Raw genomic sequence first — 21,408 nt, forward strand, 5'->3', positions numbered from 1 at the left:
ATAGTTAGCTACACTTTTGCAGTTACCGGTATAAGTCGTCGAACGATTTCACAAATTTCAAGACCGGAAAAAGAACCGGTCCATCAACAGCTTTATAAGTACACAAGCTCACATGTAGTTTGTAACCTTTTATGCTACTTTGATTAATAACTATTATGTATATTATTAGCTTGATATTAAAAAGATTAAAAAAAACAGTGGCTCTACTTTCAATGAAATTCAGTCTTTGTAAACACAATGTGAGGTTGGGAGAAAAAGCTAATATTGGTAGTTACAATACTTTAATTAGCAGCCTTATAATTAAAGTACTTGGTGTTTCACTAATATGTGATGGATGTCTTACTCCATTCCTAATTTACATTCTCCAAAATCTTTCGAGTTCATACGCATTTGTGGATCATAAGTAGTTTATTGAACCTCAAGACCGTTTTTCACTAATCTGTGATGGATGTCTTAATCCATTCCTAATTTTACATTTTTAAATATATTATTGAGTACATACACATTTGTGGATCAAAATTAGTCTAGTTAAGCTCAAATACAATTGAAACTGTGTTTCTTTATTACAATATGTTTTTGCTTTCTGCTTTTACCCTTTTAAGGTACCTAAAGTTTGCTGCAAAAGGTGCATGAACTATTTTGCTCTTGCTTTTAGCCTTCTCTCCACTCAACAGATTATTGATGGGATAATCGACAGGACATTATGATTCACAAATTTTCATTATATTTTTTGAGCCCTTCAATTTCTTTCTCACTTTTGAAATATGCTCCCAATACTTTATCAACAGACATGCTAGCCAGAGATATATAATCTTTAAAATAGGTAGACCCTTTTCAGTTGTAAAACATAACCATCAATTGAATAAAATAGCAACAAAGTTAAAAACACTGTAAAATTATCTCGCGCGTATTTTAAAAATGATTCATGTACATTGTTTAATTGGTAAAATCATAGATACTTGTTTCAAAAAAAAAAAAATCATAGATACTTAAATGTTAACTTAAAAAAACGCCTCTTTATATATCTAGTGAAAAAAAAAACATATATCGTGTTTGAGATATCGAATACGAGACAATATTTTTGGACTCGCATGCATGTTGTGTTCAGGCTGGTTGTGTTCAATACCTTTTTTATTTATGAATACCTTCTAAAACATCTTCATAATTACTTTTGTTGAAAGAAAACTAGTGATCTATAAGTAACTGAAGGATATGTCTCAAAGTTGCAGGCCATTTAGAACACCTAAAATGAATATAGTAGATGTGAACAACATAGTAGTTCTACAACTATGGTTTGGTTATGACGTCGATCATATAAGTGCATTTCTATTTTCTGGAGGCTTATTGAAAGAATGACCTGGTAAACCTTTTTAGTATACGTACATCCTCCAAGTAAATAGGACAAAAAACAAGAAATAAAATAATTAATTGTAATCTTTAGGGTTAGTTGACAAGTCTCAACATTTTTCTTTGTAGCAAACGTTTGTCGAACAAGGGATGAAACCACAAAAGTAATTAGTCGAGAGCGAAGGGATCATGGAGTAAACTAAAAACGTTCTAGTGTGGCATCGGAGTCACTCGCTCTAGAAAGTGTTGGACAATGTCTTCACTTTATTCATTGTGAAGGTGCATATGTTCATCACCATTTTAGAAATGGTGATTCATTAATTATCAAGTTTAGTTTGATCAGTAAATACAATAAGAATTGAATATTTAAGCGTGTAAGGCTAAAGTAATTTAAAGACAGAACTAGAAAATGATTCTTAACACGTGAGAGAACCCTAAATGGAATAATAACTTTTCTTAAGCAATCTCAGTCAACATGGTTTTCTAATTTGTTGGAATACGCCAAGAAAGTTGGAGCCAGTTCATAACACACTGTAAACGTTACAAGTTCTAACTTACTATAAGAGATCAAATTTGCGATGCTTTAGTAGAAAACTTATGATTGTCAGTAAACAAGTCTTCAGGGGTATCCAAAGATTAACGCACCAAACACAAGATGGGATCCACGGGCGAGTGAAGGTTAAAGATTTATTAACTGTGGGCAGTCGAGGTATAAGTGGTATCGGAGCGGTTTGTTGTGCCGGCTTAAACCAAGAGGCGGTCCTAGTGCATATTTAGGATTTTTGGCCCTGTAAACGGGGATGGGGATGATTGTAACATCCTAATTTTTGATAATTATGGTGTATATAAAAGTTTAAAATAACTAATTTGACTATATATATCATCAACTTATATTTATATTTTCGACAATTTATCTAGAAAGAATTCAACGATGAAGTATGCTTCAAATGGAATAATAAAATAATAAATAACATGTGGAAAGTGATTTATGATATCACGTGAGTGAGAGCACAAACAAACAATAAAAATCATGTAGTAATTACATTAATTATTAGTAAACAAATTTTTTGAACCTCCAAACTTAGCTCAACGCTGTCACATAGGATGAAACTCATGTACCTAGTGAGCAGATATGAAAACCTATTAACCGGATGCGGCGTTACATCAAATCACCTGATTATATCCACCGTTAAAATTGCACTCAGAAAGTTTTTATTTGGTCATTGAGATGCAACTCAACTGTAGGAAAAAACATTAAAAATAAAATCAGAATTATAGTGTCTGATTTTAGGGCGAAACTCATCAAGACTCTACTTCTCAAAGAGGAAGAAAAATGATACTATACAAAGTGGAGTTTGATTCCTTCTTAGTGAGTGCGGTGACTCAGCGCTTGCATTTTCCTTGTCATCCTATTGCGCCACTTCCTACAATCATGAAACCAAGTTAAAGTCCATGACATTTTGCTGTTAAGTTAATGAATTATTTTGTTATCTTTTATAAACGATTCTTGATATGTTATAAAGGATAAAATCTCCAGTCTTTGTTTGAAATTAAAAAATGAAGTATAAAGATTTATTTATTTTTTGCTTAACTTTGGTGCAAAGATTAGTTGATAAAAAGTACTATAAAGATTTGTTTTATTCATGAATTAACGAAAGGTGGTTTAATAAGATCTAGGGCATAAATTGCGTCCTCTTCTTAGGTTTTGGGAACAACTTGTGGTTCTGTATCCCATTATCAAATATCAAATCAATTTGTCAAGAAGTTGGGTATAAGTTCAATTTTAGAATGTTGCTACTTGTACCTTTTGATTTTATTCAAAGATAACTCATCTACTTTTAATACATGTAATCCATATGGAGTTTTAAGTATTATTGTCCTTGTATTAAGATATTTAGTGGCCCTCCTCCCTGCGACCTTTTCTCTTTCTTGTATAGCAATGAATTTGATAAGAAGAAAGTTAATGAGGCTTATTTCACTAAGCTATAGTCCAAATTTTAAGATATTAAGATTCCTCGATTGATTTTTCAAAAGGTTGATCTTACTTTTTCTAATTTTTGGTACAGAGTAGAGGCTGCAACAAGTTGTGCTAACCCAGTGAGGCAAATGAAACCTGAAAGATAGAGGCCTCAAATTAACCTAAAGATATTGGTTACCATGGCCCATCCTTGTTTGTACAGTATCTTCATATACTATGTAACCTTTTTTCGAAACTGTATATATTATGGAACCTGATATTTTTGTTTTCCTCTGTTGTTATGCTTGAATCAAGATCAGACATACATATTTGACAAAAAGACATATCAGAATATATTATTCTACTTTAGATATTGTTGGAGACGTATTACGATTCATCTGTACAAAAATATTTTAAATGTGTGTTTACGTAGTATTTTAAAATCGTACGATATTATTAAATTTTATTAATAATTTATGGGTTATAATTAACTAAACATATATGTAACAAAAATGTGCTGTTCTTATGATTTATAATAATTTCCGCTCAAATGTGGTCAGACTGCAAACTAGACATTGAAAAATAAAAACGATTTTGCAGAGTTTTTTACTTTTAGTATTATATATATATAAATATATTTACATATTATTAATTATTTGCATTAATTTATATATTATGAAATAATAAAATGATAATATATATGAAATAATTATAAGTCTGTAACTATTATATATATAATTAAATTGGTGCATATAACTAAATAATTTTATGGTAAATAAATTCAAACAATCACTTTTCTCTATTTTATATGATATATAACTAAATTTCAATTATTTTAACATAGATATATAGTATATTTTCAGTACGACTATTTATTATGAAGATTCCTACTCATATGGTTTTATTATCATTTGTATTTTTATGTTTTAAAAAATAAATCATTTATAAAATTATAACCAAATTTCAGTATGAGATTTTTAATAGTTTTATTAATTTATAATCATTTTAAATTTTTTTAATTATAACATATAATGAAAAATAGAAATTTTATTTTATGTTTAATATGATTTTTAATTTATTATAATAATATAAAATTAACAAAACTGATAATACACAAATTGTATTCAAATATTTATTATTAAAATTATTAATTTTTATATATGTGTTAATCACATTACTTAAATTTGTAGATGCTATTTAAGGAAAAAAAAATGTTTTTATACATTAATAATTAATTATGTGTTTAGTTTAATGAAAAACATAATATATATTTAGATAGACTAAACATAAATTGTAAAGACTATAAATTATTATGGTAATGATACGTCTCATAGCTAAAAGGTTGGTAATGTTTTTCTTTTAATATATAAGAAATTTTCTCATATAACTTATATATATATAAATTAAGGATCATAAATCCATATTTGGTCTGCTAGGCTCATCGTCAACCGTCCGGCCTGCGACTCTGCTAAAGACCAACCTTTGGTAATAAATGAAGTGTAAAACATCAATCCTAAGCGAAGATGTGAATTCAGGAACAAGAACTCCCTACCTTACAACCAAGTGAGCTATTAGCGTTTTCTTAGTTTAAAACATACGATACGATTAATATTGTTATCAGTCTGAATCACACAGAAAAACATATGCATCAATTACTTAGTGGGGCCGGTTGACAAGAGATATAGGACTCCACAAATGGATAGAGGCAATGAGATAGTTTTTAAGAGTTTCTTTCTCAAACATTCTTCAAAAGAGTCTTTGGTTTGGAGATCAATAGCATTGTAAGAAAGAGGGTCTACTTATATCTATATATATATATTTTTTTGATAACCGAGTATCTTGTTCCCACCGTGGTGGTTCAGACTAGAGACCGAAACGAGCATGGACCCGAAAGTTATCAGGTGGCTCACCGCGTAACGGTCTTCGGTCTCGGATGCTGCAGTCCATATGTGAATTCCGCAGTGGCCAAGGCTCGAATCCAGAGGCGGACACTCCAGCTGGAGTTCCTTTACCACTAGACCAAAACAACTTGGTTTACTTATATCTATATATGATGCAGGATAGAGCTTCAAAGAACGAAGAAGCAACCAAGAACCCTTAACATTAGAAGAATGGCAAATTCTAGAGAAAATAATTAGTAAAGGTTTGATTGGTATAAACGCGATGGATGTTAGTGTGGAAGTTTGCGGAAACACATAGTTGCTATTTCAAATATTAAGTGATTTATACAACTAGTGTACCGGTTGGGAATATGTATTTCATTTACGAAATAATTATATTTGATTTAATAATGGCTCAATAATAAAATAATAATATAAAATATATAATATAATTACAAAATATTAAAATTATATTATTATGGTAAAATATAATTATGTAACTTAAAATAAGTAATAATAAAAATAATATTATAAAATATTTATTTTCATTTATAACAAAAGGTGGTTTAATAAGAAATAGGGTAGAAATTGGACGCTCTTTCTAGTTCTTACGAGCAACTTGTGGTTCTGTATCCCATTATCACATATCAAATCGATATGATAAGAAGTTGGGTATAAGTACCATTTTGGAATGTGGCCACTTTTTATTATTATTACAAACATAACTCATCTACTTTACTACATGCCATGACCCGATCCATATGGGTTTAAGTATTAGTATCCTTGTATTAAGATATTTAGTGGGCATCCTCTCTGTGACGTTTTCTCTTTCTTGTATAGCAATGAATTTGATAAGAAGAAAGCTAATGTTGTTTCACAAAGCAATAGTCCAAACTTAAGATATTCAAGATGCCTCGACTGATTTTATAAAAGGTTGATCTTACTTTTCCTCATTTTTGGTGGACTAGAGGCAGCAAGTTGAGCTAACCCCATTGAGGCAAATCAAACCTGAAATAAATTAGAGGCCTCAAATTAGCGTAAAGATATTGAGTACCATTGCCATCTATGATTGTACAATATCTTAATGTATGTAACGTAAACCTAATCGAGATAAGTGTGTACATAGATACTTCATTTACAAACAATTGTCGTGGTTTATGATCTCAAATTGATTATTAATACATGTGTTTAGATTTTTTTCAAGCCGCATAATGTATATATATGATTAAACTCTATTTATAATTTATTTCAATCTATACTTGAAATTTGAGAACTGAATTCACATGAGTGAATTTACAATATTGTTTAATATGGGGAACAAAATCTTCCTTTTTTTTGAAACACTGGGGAACAAAATCTAACCATGTGAAGTTACAATAATTTAACATGGAACAAAATCTAACAGTGAATACTATGCATTCATATGTTGTTTCATCGCACATTCAACTTTAGACGAACGAGAGATGAACTTTTCATGAAATCTAGAAAATTTAATAGCATTCATTTATATTTAAAATTTACCATCATGCACTTCCATATTGGGTTAATTCTTAATTGATAAAATAAAAACAAAATGAGACGAGACGAGATTTATTATTAGGTAAAACCAGTACTGGGTAAAAGGCAGGTCCTTTATTCGTTTTTAGGAAAGCAAGTAATATGTTTCTATTAAAATTAAAGTTATAAGCTAATATTCATCAATACTTGAAAAGTATCTATTATTTCAACAAAACCAATGCTAATTGTTCTGATAAGTTGTCTACGAAAGCCATGATATTCATAATTTATTATCATTATATAAGCTATCCATCATATTATACCTTTTCATTCTCCTTATAAATATGCTTGAATATCTACATAACATGTGATATAAACCCACAACAAACGCCTCCTCTTTCAGATTCTATCTCTCTTCTACTGATAACAAAAGGATCAGTTGAGACAGATCGATAGAAATGGAAAAAGTGAGAGACCTCGTCAGAGAAGGGAAGAGAGTGGCAAAAGAAGACCCCAGGAGAGTTGTTCACTCTTTCAAAGTGGGTCTTGTTCTTTCCTTGGTCTCTTCCTTCTATTATTACCAACCTCTCTACGACAGCTTCGGTGTTAATGCAATGTGGGCTGTCATGACCGTTGTTGTCGTCTTCGAATTCTCTGTTGGTCCGTTTTCTCATTCTAAACTTAAGATCTTGTTGTTTAGAGGTTTATCCTTCATGATCCTCAACATCCTTTTTTTTGTCCACGATCCTCAACATCCTAGAAATAAAATATTGGCTGATCAACTACTATGTATTGCATGCATGCCATGCAACTCATAACAGGAAATAAAGTCTGGATAACAATCACTTGTTATAGTTAAATATTTCATGCTGGTTTCCGTTTCATAATGAACTTATATGTAGGGGCCACGCTCGGGAAAGGACTTAACAGAGTAGCGGCAACACTATTTGCAGGGGCACTTGGTATCGGAGCTCATCACCTTGCGAGCTTGTCTGGCTCAACAGGAGAACCCATTCTTCTCGCAATTTTCGTCTTTATACAAGGTAAGTTGTATATATATCAATAAATTATTTCATGTATAAAATATAACGGTTAAAACATTCTTTTTTGTTGTTGTTTGTTTCAATTTTTAGTAAGAAATAGTAAGAAACATAACTTTGTCGTTTTTTTCTCGTTTACATAAGCATAGTTGGATGAACTTTAAAAATCAAATTAAACTGCAACATTTTGAACTAAATTTGCATCTTAATTATAAAGGGAAGCATAAATATTTTTCAGCAATATTTTCTAAACTTGATTATATATATATATATATGATTATTAAAAATGAATAATTTTTCTTTACATGTGACAAAAATTGACATTTGTACAATCACAACCTTAAGTCATTTAATCAGACTAATGTTTTTTTTTTTGCTGGATTCTTCAGCGGCCTTGTCGACATTTGTGCGGTTTTTTCCGCGGGTGAAGGCGAGATATGATTACAGTCTCTTGATATTCATACTTACCTTTGCGTTGATATCAGTGTCGGGGTTCAGAGAGGAACAAGTTCTCGTGTTGACTCATAAGAGAATCTCCACTGTGATCATCGGAGGACTCAGTTGTGTCCTTATCTCTATCTTTGTCTGCCCTGTTTGGGCAGGCCAAGATCTGCATTCTCTCCTCGCCTCTAACGTTGAGAAACTCTCCTTCTTTTTGCTAGGTATATCCTCTAAGTAATTTGTTCTGATTAAAATAGTATAACTCTTTTAGGCTGGTTTGGAACACTGGATACTTGCTAGGTACTTTGCACTTGGCCACGAGTCTTTTTCGTGGGAATTGTGTCAAGTTATCATACCCGCTTCCGTATGCTCGTGGTTGACTAATACGAATATGTTAGATAGTCTGTTAAAATTCTTTAGTTATAAGAACTACAATTTTCTTATAATTATCTGTGTTAGGTTCTACAATTTTTTGGTGGTTTTTAAGAGTAACTTTATAAGATGTGGCATGTAACTAAATGGTTTTGTACATTTGAAATTCGGTAGTTTGTGAGAGTACACGAGGAAAGATTTATTCAAATAGCGTTTAAAAAAAACATTTATAATGTTTTTCTTATATATGATTTTGAAAAGTTTGTAAAGCTAGGAAATTAGGTTAGTCGAGGACATGTAATTTTCATCACATATAACATGACATGAAATAAAAGGAATGGTTATTTTCATCATCAAGAAAAATAAATGTTGGAGATTGGCAGAATTTGGGGACAAGTATTGTGAAACGGTAAAAGATGGTGACACCAAAGAGGTTGACAAACGCAAAAATGATTTTGACAACTACAAAAGTGTTCTCAACTCAAAAAGCAATGAAGAATCTTTGGTGAGTGGTGATCCCTGATTTTTTTCTTCTTGCTTTCATTTCTTACCACTATAACTAGACTCATCATTAAGTTTGTCGTTTTCTTATATAGGCTAATTTTGCTAAATGGGAACCTGGTCACGGCCAATTCAGATTCCGCCATCCTTGGAAACAATATCTATCCATCGGTGGATTAATCCGACAATGTGCTTATCGAATTGATGCCCTGAATTCATATCTAAATGCAGATATTCAGGTAATTGTTTCACGACATCTTCGTAAAATTGGAACTCATCAGAAACATGTTCTTGAATCAGCGTCTTATGAAATAAAGAGTTCAGGAAATGTAAGTTATATAAAAAGGTATTCTTTAAGGGTTCGAAAAAAACAAAACGAGATGCTTAGGCCCAAATTAACTACCAAAATTTTGTTAAAACACTGATTGGTTTTGATTGATTAAGTTACTAAAACTCGAAACAATATCCAAACCAAAACGGATTAAATATATATAATCTAAGCAAATAATCCAAAATCTATTAAACTTTATATTATAACTTACAAATATAATTTTAAATTATTATAGTTATGTTATATTTAAATTTAAAACAGTGATAAAATGAAGATTTATAATTATTTTATTACATTTTTAATATCTTTTACCAATATTTGACCGACTGCAAATCAAATTGAAATTTAGACACTAATCTGCATCACAAATGGTTTCATTTTTTATAAAATTCATAAAACCCAGATTAAAAAATACCACCCTTTTTCTTTATCCCGTGATTATCAAACTGATATTGTTTTGTTTATAAACTTTCAGGTGTCAATTGATATAAGAAAGAAACTAGAAGAACCGTTTAGAAGAATGAGTTTTGAATCAGGAAAAGCAATGAAAGAAATGTCAGTTTCGTTAACTAAAATGATCAAACCATCTTCTTCCGATCTTCATGTCCGAAACGCACAGTCTGCCTGCAAATCTCTCACCAGCTTACTTCATTCAGGCATCTTGAAAGAAGTTGAGTCACAAGAATTAATCTCACTTCTGACAGCAATCTCTTTGCTCATTGATATCATTAACCTGACCGAGAATATCTTGGAATCTCTACATGAACTTGCATCAGCTGCAAGATTTAAGGACAAGACTGAGTCGCCTATTTTTGCTGAGAAACCAAATTCCAAAAGCATTGTTTGTGGCTGGGCGACCAAAGGCCAAGATGATCATGTTGTCACAATTGTTAACGATGATTGTTGTAATGGTAATACATCAGAAAAGGGTAATCGCTCGAACAAGGTTTTGATCCATGAAAAACATGAAGATTGTGTACATGAGAAACATGAAGATGATGATGCACATGTACATTCGAGTTGTGATTCTTATGGTCATACTAGTCTTCGTGTAATTGTAGAATGTAGATAATGATAATCTTTCATGTTTTTTTTTGGAACCCAATAATCTTTCATGTATTCATAAGAATTATTATTGTTTGCTTAAATCATAAGAATTATTTATCGATAAAGGATTCTTTTGAGCTAAGAAAAAAAATGTCAATGAAAAAGAAATTTACTAATAAGAACAATGCTTAAAACAGTCAAGAGTTGTGTGCTAAGCTTAGTGAGAATAAAATAGTCTATACACTAACAAAGAACACCAGAGGGAGATAATTCAAAGTTTTGTTTCTCGCCTTTTCTACTTCCGAAACTCGTCTCCAAATCAATCAACGGCTTTTATCAGTTTCCCGCTATATAAAACAAAACATAGGTTGTGACTGAGAAAATTAGAATAAATAGGTGGAAAATAAAAAAGTGGAAATGAGAGAAAAAATAAAACTGGAAGAGAGAGAGTAAAGCAGAGTAAATGTATTTATTCTTATTTTAGTTAAGGTAAAATTATGTGTATTTTTTTTTAACAGTGTTTAAAGGAAATGGGAGGAAAATGATTTTCACTTGGATAAAAAAAATAGAGTAATTCAGCTGAAACAATATTTACTCCACTACATTATCACTAATAATACTTTTCAGTCAGAGTCATAACATATATATGGAGTATTTCTTTGTAAAATGCTACCCACTTACATTCAGCTTGAAGAACCTAGTAATCAGAATTTTTAAATGAAGGAAACATCTTCATATTATCACTTGAAAAAACTGTTTATTCCAAGTCCGGTTCTGTTAATCAATAAAATCGTTAAACTAAACAAAACAATGGTTAAAAGCTAAAACAAATGTAATAATGTATGGAAAAGTTGTCTTTGGTCTTGTGGTTGAATTTTTAAAGTGGAAACCCTTTCACCACAACCAAGATTCGAACTACCCTTTAGAAACAATGTTTTTTTTAATGTAGTAACGACTATATCATTTCTCTCAATTCTTTCATACAGGGACTTGATGAAATAACAGCAGATGTGGTTTAGAGGAAAGATGAAGAGTGTGATTAGTAAATATAAGAAGAAATGAGAGTAAATGAAAGAGTGAAAATCAGAAAAAAATGAAAAAAGTGAAAAATGAAAGAAGAAAGTATCCAGAATAAAATTTTATCTCTAACATAACTCAGAATAATATTTAGTGTGTCTTTTCCTATTTGTGCACAGTACATAGAGTAAATTAAAAAAATTATATTCCACTTGATTGGTAACATTTTAGCTCAATATATAGAGTAAATATTGATCTAGAGTAAAATTTTACTCTATTAGACCTTTCAATCACACCCAAAATTTTTGTTCTTTTGTTATCGTTTTATTTCCGATAAAGTTTCTTCCTTTTATTGCTTGATTTCAATTTTTTTTTGTGTGTTTCCGAATGAATCAGCCTCTAATCCAAAATCAGATAAGACGTTATCCAAGAATCAAAAAATGGACGACAAAATCAGATATGCTAAATCCCAAGAATCACTCCATAGATAAAATGGATTATCACGTTTCGACACATTTAGCACCTGGCTGCTTCAAACGCAGCGGTTGATGTTGCGAAATTTTGCGGATGCGGGTGGTCGCGGTTTCTAACAGTTTTAAAAGATTTGTACGATTGGTTATGCGGTTAGAAATTGGTGCGTTTACAGAATATCTATGATTGGTTAACTACTAAATACAACAGCGGTTAAATAATAAATTAATAATATTTATATTTTATAAAATTATAAAAATATCAAAATATCAAAATATCAAAAATCATAATATTATAATAAATATAGAAATATATTTAGAAAGTTATATTTTTAATTTTTTTTAAACTATAGTTAATATCTTTATTTTAAAATTTTATAATATTAATTAAAATATAATAGATATATTTTTCGTTTTTTTATAATTCCAATTTAAATTTTTTATTGAATATTTTTATTTTTGTATTTATAGTGTTTAAAAAAAATTATCCTCCTGCAACCACATACGCTAACTGGAACCATCTTTTAAATTTATGAGGTTTAGAACGATTTGAAACGGTTTAGAACGATTTGAGTGATTGTTGCAAAATGCCAACAACTGCTACCAACCGCAAAAGCTGTATTTGCGGGTGTTAGCGGAGAAACCACTCATACCCTTTAATTAGTTATTTTAAACTCGTACTATTTTCTTGTAGCATTTCAAATTAATAAAAAAATAACTGGTTTGCAGTTATGTAAATTAGCTATTTCTTGTTTAATAGCATATGGAATTTTTTTGCCTGGTGCATTCTTTTTAATTTTCTTGTTTCTGTTACGAAAAAAAGGATATGGAAATATATCTGCTTGATTTTAAAGTACGTATGAAAATTCTCGTTACACCAAAACAAGTTTTGGGATACACTGGAGGAAAGAACGAAATTGACGATAACTCTAGTATTATTTCCAGCAATTATAAGAACATGGAACGCCTGTAATAATAGTGATAATTTTCTTATAACACCGATTTTAATAAAAATACAATTTAAATTGTATTTGAAAGATACGGAAAAGTGAATGGATAAAGCCGTAAGCGATCTTTGAGGAGGGCAAAGTGGTGACGTGAGCGAAATCGCCAGTGTCACATCTCAAGTGTCAGTCACTTTACTCTTCTATACCAATAATATCGTATCATATAGATTTGGTATCATTAAGGATAATAATTAGCTCTCTAGGTTAGTTATTATGCCATCACAATATCGATATTTTCATACTCCGTACTATTAAAAACCAAATGTGTGTCGTATGGTTACTCTTCCACAACGGTAGCCTTCGATACAACTTGTGACTACAAATGGTCATCTTTGACACTGACACTGCCTGTCACTGCCGATTCCATTTATACTTCCCACAACATCATCAATTCATCATCATCATTACTATATGTTTTGATATAGTTATTACTGTCACTAGGTCCTTGTCCGCGCTACGCGCGGATAGTATTTTGATTTTTTTTTCATATTTTTGTACTATTATGTCAATTGTTTAGTTTTCTAAAATGTTATGTTTTTACTGTAAATTTGCAATTAAAAATCTAATTTTTCCTTACTGTAAAGTAAGTTAATTTTTTGAATCTTACCACAACACATTATACACGACGATAATATAGTTGGTTTTTATATTCTTATTTGGTGTAATATTGAAAAATTTGATGGTTTGTTTAAATAGTTTTCTTAAATTATATATTTTAGGATTGATTTTCGTGACTATATTCTATAATTGTCTAAAAAATTGTTTGTCCCATATAGACATCCACATAAATATGAACTTCTGATAAATTTGTTCATTGGGATATTTAGTTTCACTTTCAACTTTATTCTCTTTTTTGGCATCCTCATGCTAGCTTGTGGGGCTAGCCAACTTGGTGCAAAAGGGTTTACAAAACCTGATCGAGATGCGCGTGATCGGACACCTTTTGCTAGGCTATTCGTACGGAATTTTAAAGATCTAGGAATATAGGCAATAGAAAGTTCAGAAAATTCGTTGGACACAGCCTGTATTTCGTCGAGCTCCGAGTCCAACGCAGGCTAATCTTCCTCCTTTTTAATGAGTATAACCAGTTGTTCACAGTCGATTGAAAGACCATCTCTCTGTGTCCAAACTTCAGTATCACTTGCATTGCCCATAGTAAACCTTCAGCTTTTGCAGTGGTGATTTGGTGCGTGTATATCGGCCCTTGCTCCAAACAGCATTGGAAAGTCACCATCCATTAACACAAAGCCAAGTCCAGATATGTCTCTTTCATTTATCCAGGATGTCTAGCAGGAGCGTTTCTTTACGTAGGAACAGTTGTGTCCGTTACCTCAACTCCCATATCAATCTCCATAATCTCGTCTATACGCTGAGCTATCCTCCAACACTCTGCTTTAATTTTATTCGCTAACGGGAAAGACATAATTCATACGACACTATTAATGATTGTTTTTTTTGTAACACCGATACGGAAAACTTATATTTTATTTAACAAAACTCTTATTTTAATTTTGTATTAAAGAATCAATCATATTTTATATTATCCATAATTTTAGTAAATTTGCTTATTTGTCATGTTTTTATTAGGTTTTAGCTAAATTATTGATTTATTATTTATTTTTAGCTAAGTCACTAATTTATTAATTTAAAAAATACCCTTAATTAATATTATATATATATATTAAAAATGAATTTTATTTTAATAATATTAAATTTCTATTTTATATTAAAATTTAGTTAGTTTTTCTTATTTTTCATATTTTATTAGGTTTTAGACTTTTAGATAGGTTTTTGATTTATTATTAATTTCTAACTGATTCGCTAATGTGTTAATTAAAACAATACCCTTAATGAATTTTATATATAATTAAAAACGAATATTATTTTAATCATATAAAATTATATGTTATATTAATATTAAATATTTGATTCTAAAATAATATAATAAAATTATAAAAAATATAAAAATAAGATAATTCTTATATATATTTTGTTGCTATCTGAAAACAATATTTTTATTATAAAAGTTAAAAAGATATAAAAAATTATAATTAAATATTATTCAAGAAAAAAATATTTATATAAATATATTTTCTAAACTATTTCTAAGATATGAGTGTTTTAAGAAATTTAACACGGGATGTTTAGAACACGGGATTATGCTTATGAGAGAGTGGCTCGGGAGTGGGCTAGGAGATGGGTCTAATAGGCTGCGAATTGTTGAATTTTTTTTTTAATAATATTTGTGCACATGTGGATAGGCTTAGGAAGCAATGATTTAGCTCCTTTTATATAGTAGGATTTCCATTAATAAGCTGCCTTGACAATCGCAAAAGTACTAATACATTCCCCAAAGAAGTTTTTAATTTGTCGCCAATACATCAAAATGGGGTTCCTAAATAGATCCATGGGAAACAAAAGTGGTGCTTATCTTACATTAACTATCATCACAACCTTAGGGAAAGTGAGGGATAAAACAGAAAATCCCTCAACATGAAACCGATTAAACAGCAGAGTTAATTTATAATACGAAATACATAGAAAAAAAAGGAGGTTTAAGGGATATGAGAGTCGGTTCGTGGCTTTCTTGGGGGGTTCACATGATGGTGCAAAGGGTCAGGTCCTGAAGGGACAGTCCTTAGTTCTTCATTTAACCCGAAAACCTTCTCCTTCTCTTCTTCAATTCCATTTGCTCCTCCCCATTCATTATCCTTCTTCATTACCATCATCTGCCAAATCAATCACCATTTTAGTATGTATCATAGCAAAAACATGCACACTGTAGTATATTCCAAACACGAGATAGATGTCCGCGTGCGCGTACGTGTTTATAACAATACAGAAATGATATATATATATATATATATATATATATATGTGCGTGTGTGTGTAAATGTTGAGAAGCAAACCTTGCGAATGGGAAGTGCATGAACATTGGCATTGGCGTGAGTGATATCTGTAGAAAACATTGTAATTGTAAGAATATGTGAACATGAGCGATATATTTATATATATATAGAAGTGAGAGAAGGGGAAAGAGACCAGAAGCATCATGCAGGAACATGAGGCAAAAGAGCAGCAGTAGCACCAGAGTCCTCGAATCCATTTTGTAGAGAGAGATAGAGTATATAAAAGATAGAAGTTGTTCTTTACTCTGGTAATGAGATAGGAGAAGGGGGGCAATCATTTATAGGCTGCAAGGAGGAGGAAGGGGGTACTTTTGTTTTTTTTATTGGTTGCTATTGTAATATACATATATGATATAATATTACGGGAATATTCATTAATCGACTGCGTCAATGAGCATAAAATTATACATGAACATGGAGAGGGCGCGTGAACTTGTTTTTAGACTACACAATCGTATGTCCGGAATATAGAACACTTACCTTTGTCTATATTTCCATTCGATACAATTCAAAAAACAAACTAAGCAGTATAGTTCGTACATACATAATTGGCTTATACTGAAGTATACATTTAAGACTCTTGTAAAACGAATAAATAAACGGATTCACTATCTAAATTGTAGTATTTATTAATTAAACAATAAGGCATAGTCAGCACAAATATTTATTAAAATCTTCGAAAAATCCAACTGTCACTAATAATAATTCAGTACGGACGATTTGGTTATCCTGAAATCGGGTACTTTTTTTTCTTAGTTAATGTCGGTATTGACAAAATATTTAAACTTTTTACCGAAAACAATTACGAATAATAACTTGATACGCTATACAAAAAAAAATAAGATGAAAAAAAAAAATTATTATAATTGACTGGTTAAAAATTCATCATACAACCTGTATAGTGATGCAGCGTGGATCTTACTTTCCTTTTCGGATTTGGCTTTCTTTTCCTTTTCCGTTTTAACCTTAAGATAAACGTTAGTTTTCCTTTTTATGTTAGGTCTTAAACCCTAAAGACTTAGGACTTTACATTAGCTACATATAGTCATCTCTTGGCTTTGTAAGAGGGACACATTATTATTGATTTATAAAAACAGAGCTTTGGCTTTAAACTCTTGATTACGGCTAGTTCATTGGTTGAACTCAACGGATTCAAGTTCATAGGTACTTTTGGGGATTCTCAGACTAAACAATCGTTCCTATTCTATCGGTTACTCTATCAGTTGGTATCAGAGCCCAGGCGTTTGATTTCTTAATCAAACAAATCGATCATGGCACCACGCAAGACTATGACGGAAGAACAACAGGAGGAAGTACGCCTTATGTTCGAAGCATTAACCACAAACCTTACGGGAGCATTACAAACAGCTGTCCAAAACGCCCTCACCACCGTTCTTCAGGATCAACGCGCTCAACGCGATGCTCCAGATAATCAGCAGGGTCTGCGGCCTCGCCATCGCGGTGCTCACCTTGACGCATCAGACGATGAAGAGCTCGTCGACAATGTTTTTGCTGACCACCGAGACGACCAATATCAACGACGCGATGCTCAGCGACAACCTCAATACCGGCGTGAAGAACAGGACCACCGAGTTAATCAACCTCGATGGGAAGCTAGTTTCCGTTCAGAGATTCCTGAGTTTCTGGGAACGTTAAATCCTGAGGATTTCATCGATTGGTTAAACACGGCAGAAGAGATTCTTGAGTTTCGACAAGTGCCCGATGATATGCGAGTTCCTCTTGTCGTTACCCGCTTCAAAGGAAGGGCTATGGCTTGGTGGCAACAGCTCAAAGAGTCTCGTCGTCAAGACAATAAACCACTCATTAATTCATGGAATGGATTGACCAAACACATGCGTCGCGCCTTCCTACCCTACAATTACGAGCGTACGCTCTATAACAAATTGCAAACTCTGCGTCAGGGTTCGCGTACTGTTGAAGAATATGCAACTGAGTTCTTCTATATGACAGCACGGATGACGGCAGGCGAAACTGAGAAACAACTAATCTCACGTTTCGTCGGAGGATTACGTTCTCAACTCCAGCTTGCTTTGGCACAGTTCAATCCAGTGACAGTTTCCGAGGCTTATCAACGCTCACTCTCTATGGAGTTACAGCAGCGATCGTCTTGGTCGTCCTCGTCACGTTCCCGCCCCCAAACTACCCCTGCAACCGAGAATACAACACCTGCTACGGAAGGAGCAACACAGCGGTCCGATACGAGCAAAACAGGCCTCAACACTGACACTATTGCTTCATCCAGACCGCCTCGTACCAACGCTCTACGTTGTTACACATGTGGAGAACGCGGCCACATTCAGACTGCTTGTCCTCAAAAGGCAAAACGCGGTTTGATTATCCAAGAAACAGAGGAAGCCGAACCCCGTTATGATGATTATGATGCTACGGACGATGATGACCCTGAGATTATTCAAGGCGACACAGGTCTCAACCTCGTCCTCCGCAGGAACTGCCTACTACCTAAAGCGTCACAAGAATCATGGCTTCGCACGAACTTGTTTCGTTCGACCTGCACCATCAACGGTCGAATCTGCAAACTCATCATAGATTCGGGAAGCTGCACTAATGTTATGTCTTATGCGGCATCTCAGAAACTTGGTCTCACCGTTACACCCCACCCTTCTCCTTACCCGCTTGCCTGGCTTAACAACGGTACCGAGATTAACGTCTCAAAGCAAGTTCAAGTCTCTTTTTCCATCGGCAATTACAAAGACTGGGTGACTTGCGATGTTATTCCCATGGATGCTTGTCACTTGTTATTAGGACGACCGTGGCAATATGATCGTGACTCGATTCATCGTGGTAAGGCTAATACTTACAGTTTCGTTTTTGATAACCGCACGGTTACCCTTGTTCCATCTAAGGAACAGCCCGAAGCAAACCCTTGTACCACGGATGTTGCAAACAAAGTTGCTTCACCTTCAGCAAAATCACTTTTGACTCTTCCCAAAAACGACTTCGAGAAGCAGTTGCATGACGTGGATATTCTTTGGGCTCTAGTCGCTACACCAACAACACCACCGGTAGCTAGCAAGACATCTGAATCGTTCGTCCCATTGCTCCAGGAATTCAGCGACGTCTTTCCAGCTGAGCTTCCAAGCGACTTACCACCATTAAGGGATATCCAGCATCATATTGATTTGGTCCCTAATGCAGTTCTTCCCAACAGACCTCATTATCGAATGAGCCCACAAGAACATGACGAGCTCCGCCGTCAAGTTGAAGAACTCCTTCAGAAGGGCCATGTTCGTGAAAGTCTCAGCCCTGCTGCTGTACCCGCCTTGCTCATTCCCAAGAAAGATGGATCGTGGAGAATGTGTGTTGATAGTCGTGCAATCAACAAAATCACAGTTCGTTATAGATTTCCGATTCCTCGGTTAGATGATCTACTTGATCAGATCGGGCAGGCCACAATGTTCACTAAACTAGACTTAAAGAGTGGCTATCATCAGATTCGTATACGTCCAGGTGATGAATGGAAGACCGCTTTCAAAACGCGGGAGGGTCTTTTTGAGTGGACAGTCATGCCTTTTGGACTCTCTAATGCACCTAGCACGTTTATGAGAGTCATGAATCAGGCGCTTCGCCCTTTCATTGGCAAGTATGTGGTCGTTTACTTTGACGACATCTTGATCTTTAGCAAGGATTTGTCAAGCCACTTATCGCACTTACGAAGCGTCCTCGAAGTTCTACGACGTGAGAAGCTCTATGCCGCGGTTCACAAATGTGTTTTTGGGGTGGATCACGTACTCTTCTTGGGCTATATCGTTTCCGACAAAGGTTTACAAGTCGACCCTAGCAAGGTGGAAGCTATTCAATCTTGGCCTACGCCTCGTTCTATCACGGAGATAAGAAGTTTTCACGGTCTCGTTTCATTCTATAGACGATTCGTACACCACTTTAGCAATATTGCAGCGCCTCTTACGGATTGTATGAAAGGCTCTTCGTTTGTTTGGACGACAGAGGCTAATAAAGCCTTTGAGGATCTTAAGCAACGACTTGTCTCTGCTCAGATATTGGCCTTGCCAGACTTCATTCAAGTGTTCGAGCTACACTGTGATGCGTGTAAGTTCGGGATTGGTGCAGTCCTTAGCCAGTTAGGACGCCCCATTGCTTTCTTTAGCGAGAAGATAGCAGGCTCCCGCGCTCGTTATAGTACATACGACGTGGAATTTTATGCTATTGTCCAGGCCATTAAACATTGGAGACATTATCTTTTCCATCAAGAATTCATTCTTTATACTGATCATGATGCCCTCAAGCACTTGGGGAGTCAAGATAAAATTTCTTCACGTCATGCCTCATGGATAGCGTTCCTTCAGCAATTCACGTTTGTGATAAAACACATGGCGGGCAAGTCCAATAAGGTCGCGGACGCGTTAAGCCGCAGGCATTCCTTGGTGGCAACGTTACAGGTTTCGGTGCCGGGCTTTGCTATCTTGCCGGATCTGTATGCATCGGACCCATATTTTGGTCCTATTTGGTTGACTTTACAAGATGGTATTCACTCCGAGTATGTTTTACAAGATGGCTTTCTGTTTAGGGGAAATTGTTTGTGCATTCCGGAGAGCAGTTTACGACTTAAGATCATCAAAGAGTTGCATGAGGAAGGGCACGTCGGTCGGGATCGAACACTACAGTTGGTTGTTGATGCATATTTTTGGCCGTCGCTACGCAGGGACGTCTATCGCTTTGTGGCGCGTTGTGTTATTTGTCAGCGATCTAAAGGTCACGCATCTAACTCTGGTCTATACTTACCACTTCCTATCCCAACTCAGCCGTGGACCGATGTTAGTATGGATTTCGTTTTGGGTCTTCCTCGCACTCAACGTGGTCATGATTCTATCTTTGTGGTGGTTGATCGTTTTTCAAAGATGGCTCATTTTATTCCTTGTAAAAAGACTACTGATGCAGTGCAAGTGGCTGGGCTCTTCTTCCGAGAGATCTATCGACTTCATGGTTTGCCATTGTCAATTGTGTCGGACAGGGACTCTCGGTTTCTAAGTCATTTTTGGCGTTCCCTTTGGCGACTTCTTCGTACAAGCCTTGATATGAGCTCCGCCTATCACCCACAATCTGATGGTCAGACAGAGGTCACTAACCGAACGTTGGGAGATATGCTTCGTTATCTGGTCGTCGACAACATAAGGACTTGGGATTCAGTCTTATGCCAGGTCGAATTCGCTCACAACCATGCTATCAACAAGAGTACACGTTTCAGTCCTTTCCGCGTCGTATATGGTGTCATTCCGCGTGGTCCCCTGGCTCTAGGCGTGGCTCCGGATATGTCCCGGGATCATGGTCAAGCTTTGGATTTTGTGGCTACTGTATCGTCTATACATGCTCAAGTCCACGACAATCTACAGCTCGCTTCGGCAAAATATAAAGCCAGTGCTGATCGCCATAAACGAGATGTGCAGTTCAAGGTTGGAGATCGTGTGTGGGCAGTCCTCACGCGTGAGCGTTTTGCGGCTGGAGAGTATAACAAGTTGAAATCACGGAAGATAGGTCCTTTGGAAGTAGTCGAGAAGATTAATGCTAATGTTTATCGTCTTCTATTGCCCCCGGATG

At 34.1% G+C, this 21,408-nt stretch overlaps 2 protein-coding genes across 2 annotated transcripts; one reads left to right on the forward strand and one right to left on the reverse strand.

Annotated features, from left to right (window-relative positions):
* The first annotated feature begins 219 nt into the window (after positions 1-219).
* LOC103864846 (aluminum-activated malate transporter 7) lies at positions 220-13,660 on the forward strand. Its single transcript, XM_018658627.2, has 6 exons — positions 220-7,341; positions 7,584-7,724; positions 8,111-8,383; positions 8,918-9,039; positions 9,131-9,274; positions 9,842-13,660. The coding sequence occupies exons 1-6, from the start codon at positions 7,140-7,142 to the stop codon at positions 10,436-10,438; spliced, it is 1,479 nt and encodes a 492-aa protein (XP_018514143.1). The 5' UTR covers positions 220-7,139; the 3' UTR covers positions 10,439-13,660.
* Positions 13,661-15,284: 1,624 nt separating this feature from the next.
* LOC103864769 (protein CLAVATA 3) lies at positions 15,285-16,094 on the reverse strand. The gene is made up of 3 exons (XM_009142536.3): positions 15,950-16,094; positions 15,817-15,863; positions 15,285-15,636 (listed from the first exon to the last, which is right to left on the reverse strand). Exons 1-3 carry the CDS (start codon positions 16,092-16,094, stop codon positions 15,463-15,465), a joined length of 366 nt encoding a protein of 121 aa, XP_009140784.2. The 3' UTR covers positions 15,285-15,462.
* Positions 16,095-21,408: the final 5,314 nt, after the last annotated feature.

The sequence above is a fragment of the Brassica rapa genome, chromosome A04 (assembly GCF_000309985.2).
Source record: "Brassica rapa cultivar Chiifu-401-42 chromosome A04, CAAS_Brap_v3.01, whole genome shotgun sequence".
In the NCBI taxonomy this organism is placed as follows: Eukaryota; Viridiplantae; Streptophyta; class Magnoliopsida; order Brassicales; family Brassicaceae; genus Brassica; species Brassica rapa.